Source organism: Aedes aegypti, chromosome 2 (genome assembly GCF_002204515.2).
Source record: "Aedes aegypti strain LVP_AGWG chromosome 2, AaegL5.0 Primary Assembly, whole genome shotgun sequence".
Lineage (NCBI taxonomy): Eukaryota > Metazoa > Arthropoda > Insecta > Diptera > Culicidae > Aedes > Aedes aegypti.
In genome coordinates, this window is record NC_035108.1 from 363016285 (window position 1) to 363020920 (window position 4636).

Below are 4636 nucleotides of genomic sequence, written 5' to 3' on the forward strand. Positions count from 1 at the left end.
CAGTATTTTCGTACCTGCCACACGATATACACATGCAAAAATGTTCAATTGGCATAGAAAGTTCTCAGTTAATAACTGTGGAAATGCTCATAAAACACTAAACTGAGAACCAGGCTCTGCTCCAGTTGCGACATAACACAAGAAGAAAGTAGAAGAATATGACCAGATATATTAGGAAATAAATTTCTTTCAAAACAAACATAAAAAATAGAATTGATGCCATAAATGGTTATCACTGATTGTCACAAACAATGCATTCGCCACTTGCAAAATCCTAATAATAACGATTGAAGTACCTATTCATCGATGCCTTTATCTAATCTCGTCTGCTACCTCGGCGGCAATTTTTCACGCGGCGCGATTTTGAAAGTATCCCAGTTCCTTTCCTTTGCTGAAGAAAGCAATCAACGAATCAAGCACCTCCTGTGCATTGGGAATAATTTGATCGGCTGGCAGTATGAATCCGTTGGTTCCTTTGTCACGGAATTCATAGGTCACGGCAATTGGAGTATCATGTACGGCATGTGCCCAGTCGGGTGACGAACCAGATGCAACATCTGAGATTTAACGGAGGATGTCGTTATACATAGCGTAAAGTTTAGTTCCATTTTTACAGTCAATACTTACACAGCACATCAGAAGTTGTTCCAAATGTATACAATGTTCCAAATCTTTGACTAAGAGCAGCAGCAGCCGATGTGGCGATTTCCATCCAGTCGTAGTAGTTGGCAGCTAAGTCAGCACCATTATGACCGAATGGGAACAACATGTACTGCCCGTACGAGTGGAATGACAGGTACAGGTCAATGCGATCTTTGTATTTCAAAAAGTAGTTCATGACGTTCTGGGTTTCAATCTCAGAACCCTCAAATGGTCCAGCGAAGGTATCGCTGCAAGGGTTGCTGGAAGCTCCTCCCTCTAGAAAAATGGAATATAAATTTAATATTTTCCTACTATTAGCTCTGATTAGCACACACCCATCCAATGGCCAGGGAAGTTTCTGTTCATGTCTACTCCGTAGCAGAGAATGGAGTGAGGATAGCGGTTTTTGCGCCACATACGGTTGACGTCCTTAGAGTACGCGAAACCATCAGGATTGATCACTGGCAGAATATACCAATCGTAGTTGTTGGCCAGGTTCTGTACAGTGGGATCGCTAGACGTCAACAGTTCGTTCAGAATCCAAGTTGCCGTCGCAGAAGTTATCCACTCACGAGCGTGGATGTTCGACTCTAGGAAGATTCCCGGATTTCCACTATTTTTGGACAATTTGATAGCCTTCATTTCTCGATTTTCGTGGGAAACCCCGTAGGATTCTATTGTTAGAATGGAGCCGTATTGCGCAACCAATTCATCAAACCACTCGTACATGTCTTCCAAAGTATGGTAGTTTTCCCAGGTGAAACCAGCACGGGCAACACGCTTAGGTTGCTCGTTGTCCACTAGTCTAAAAATAAGTCATATTTTATCGTCCAAGCTTACGAAGTAAATTGTTAGGTACTTACTCTTGCAGATTATTCACCGTAAGTGAACTTTTCATATTTAGCCGTTCCGTCATTTCTTCGAAGTCCCCGACTTTGTGAGGAGGGACCACCATCTTGAGATTCATATTGGTCTGCACTGGAGATTCCCAGAATGAGTACTACAAATCGGAAGCCATGCGTGAAAAACTAATTTTATTTCCAATATGTTGCATAAATTGCTTACTCCATCCGAAAATTGTTCCAAATATTGTAGCACTTTAAGCTGTTCATCGTTATCAACGGACACATCGTAGACTCGATAGTTATCGAATCGTACTCTATCCGCAATCGTACTGCACACGCCAACGGCAAATAGTAGCCACACAAGTGACCTGCACTTCATGTTTATTGAACACTTCAACACAGACTATGTAGATTACAGGTGTTAAACAACACTTTTTATAGATTAAAACAAGAATCAGATAGTAACGTATCATCTTTGATTGATTTATGGGAATTCCACGCAGCCAGTATTAGCAGAACTTATTATCAATTGGGCCATTGAAATATTAGAAAAATCATCTAATTCTGGGAACCTGCTATCGATAGTCTTTTTTTTATCAACGATGATTGTGTAAGCTATTGTACACCGTTGTATAAATTGTTATACGTCAATCGACATATCCCTGATGTCTCCGAACCAGGATGAAGACACTACAGATATTGGTGCTAATTATAATTGGCGCAGCATCGAGCTCGTCCAATAAGCTGCGTTTTGACAATTATAGGGTTTATTCTGTTAATGTTCGAACCGAAGAACAATTGCGTGTTTTACAAAACTTGGAGGCTACACCAAATGAGGTAGTATTTATGTAGAAATGGTATTTCGTAAATTTGTATAACGATGTGTTTCAGTTTATATTTTTAGACGCTCCTTTAGCTAAAAATTCCGCCATTCAAATAGTCGTTTCACCAGCAAAACAGAGAAAGTTCGATTTACTGTCAGTGGAACTGAAGTTTGATCCAGTATTAATTTCCTCAGATCTTCAGAGGTTCGTTGTAGACATTTTAACGTTTCAGTAATGTCATGTAATACGAGATCGTTTACAGTGCCATAGATAATGAACAACCCAAGCGCGCAAGGCGGACTTCTTTTGGATGGGAAGACTATCATACCCTAGATGAAATCTACGCGTGGCTTGACGAGTTGGTGATTCAACACGATGATGTACTTAGCGTTGAAGCCATAGGCCGCTCGTATGAGCAGCGTGAACTGAAGGTTATCAAGTTGTCCTACAAAGAAGGGAACCCAGGTATTTTCATCGATACAAATATCCATGCTCGTGAGTGGATTACTTCGGCTACTGTGACATGGATATTGAACGAACTGTTGACTTCTGAAGAGCCAGCAGTTCGAGACTTGGCGGAGAATTACGATTGGTACATTGTACCAGTGGCAAATCCAGATGGTTTCGTCTATACGCATACTGTGGTATGGAAAATGCAAGATGTTATTGTGAGTAGGAAAACTACATAGTTTACACTTACAGAACCGGCTATGGAGAAAGACGCGCTATCCGTATTCAGTACTATGCCAAGGTGCAGACCCCAACAGAAACTTCGACTTCCAATGGAGCAGTAAGTATCTCGTCTAGACATAACTATTACACAATCGTACACTTGTTGCACGCAAAATCAAATGATCAAATCGATAACAACAGATATAGTTTTCGTGAAAACAAAACCAACTATCTAACTATTTTCTAGATGGAGGAACCTCCGACAATCCTTGCTCGGATGTGTATGCTGGAAAGCATCCCGAGTCGGAGATTGAAGTGAAGACCATCTCCAACTACGTACGATCAATCGCCGACAAGCTCAACCTGTACCTGGCAGTGCACTCCCGTGGACAGTACGTTTTAGTGCCGTTCGGTTACAGTGCAGCTCCATATCCACCGAACTACAAGGATTTGATGCAGATCGGAAAACGGGCAGCTGTGGACATGTACAAGGTTCACAAAACGCCATACCGCGTGGGAACAACAGCCGATGTGCTCTGTAAGTTTCATAGATCCCATTCGCAATGAGTATACCATAACGATTGATGAATCCGTATTGCAGATGTGGCGTCCGGAATATCTGTTGACTGGGCCTACGGAGCAGCAAACATTTCCTTGGCGTATACCTTTGAGTTGCGTGACCAAGTGGAGTATGGGTTCATTCTACCGGCCGACCAGATCATACCCAATGCCGAGGAAGTTTTGGCAGCGTTTGTAGGAATGATTGATGAAGCGCGGGTTTTAGGATACTTTTGAATATTTGAAAATTTAAACATTGGAAAACCGTGTGAGAATCAAACGTACATGTCTAGAAATGCAAATAAAAAGAGGATGTTCAAGACGGATGATGTAATACATGTTGAAAATACACATGAAAATTCATTCCGTAGTGGAACAAGTGATTTATTTCAAGCGTTTCTCCAATTTGACGACGTCTAATAGGCACCATGCACAAGCTCTACCAAAACATGCAGATAATTCAATCAGCCATTATCCATTCCACTTCAGATCTCTTTAGATCTAGATCAAATTCAGCAAGCTTTGGCTATATTTTGCCAAAATAATAAATTTAGTGAGGGGATCGAAGTTTGCTGTGATCGTGAGTGAACGTGATTTTTTTTTTCTCCGCTTCAGCTCCCGTCAATTTGTTTTTATTAAATTTTAATATTCACGAAAACGAAAGATTGAATGTTTGATCTTGTGGACAATGCTTAATTCTGTCGGGTTCCTTGGACAAATTTAGGCTTGTCAATTTACCTCATTAAGCTAAGTATGCTGTTTCGCTCAAGAAAAGTAAAGAAATTTCTTGATTGAATGGGTCAAGAAATTTCCTACAGAGAGCCCCATTTGAAATGACATTTCTTCGCAACTGCATACTGCGATCAGAAAAATGTGATTTTTCTAGACCATTTCTTGGAAGAAATTTCCCACGCATCGAGATAGGCGATTCCTTTTCTTGTCAGTAGTAAACCAAACTTTATGAGGAGCAAATCTGGTGAGTTTGTTCCAATTGTATGTAACATGAAACCCATTGAACCGAAGGGAAAGTTTTTTTTTGTAAATTGTAGATAGAATCTTCCCACTGTCCATTCAAATGCCTCTTGTGTAATCTTG

At 40.7% G+C, this 4636-nt stretch overlaps 2 protein-coding genes across 2 annotated transcripts; one reads left to right on the forward strand and one right to left on the reverse strand.

Annotated features, from left to right (window-relative positions):
- Positions 1 to 208: 208 nt before the first annotated feature.
- LOC5570824 (zinc carboxypeptidase) lies at positions 209 to 1907 on the reverse strand. Its single transcript, XM_001653280.2, has 5 exons — positions 1708 to 1907; positions 1506 to 1642; positions 978 to 1447; positions 628 to 918; positions 209 to 557 (listed from the first exon to the last, which is right to left on the reverse strand). The coding sequence occupies exons 1-5, from the start codon at positions 1864 to 1866 to the stop codon at positions 349 to 351; spliced, it is 1266 nt and encodes a 421-aa protein (XP_001653330.2). The 5' UTR covers positions 1867 to 1907; the 3' UTR covers positions 209 to 348.
- LOC5570825 (zinc carboxypeptidase) lies at positions 498 to 3917 on the forward strand. Its single transcript, XM_001653279.2, has 7 exons — positions 498 to 591; positions 2168 to 2324; positions 2379 to 2515; positions 2574 to 2955; positions 3014 to 3101; positions 3231 to 3521; positions 3585 to 3917. Exons 1-7 carry the CDS (start codon positions 575 to 577, stop codon positions 3776 to 3778), a joined length of 1266 nt encoding a protein of 421 aa, XP_001653329.2. The 5' UTR covers positions 498 to 574; the 3' UTR covers positions 3779 to 3917.
- The last annotated feature ends 719 nt before the right edge of the window (positions 3918 to 4636 follow it).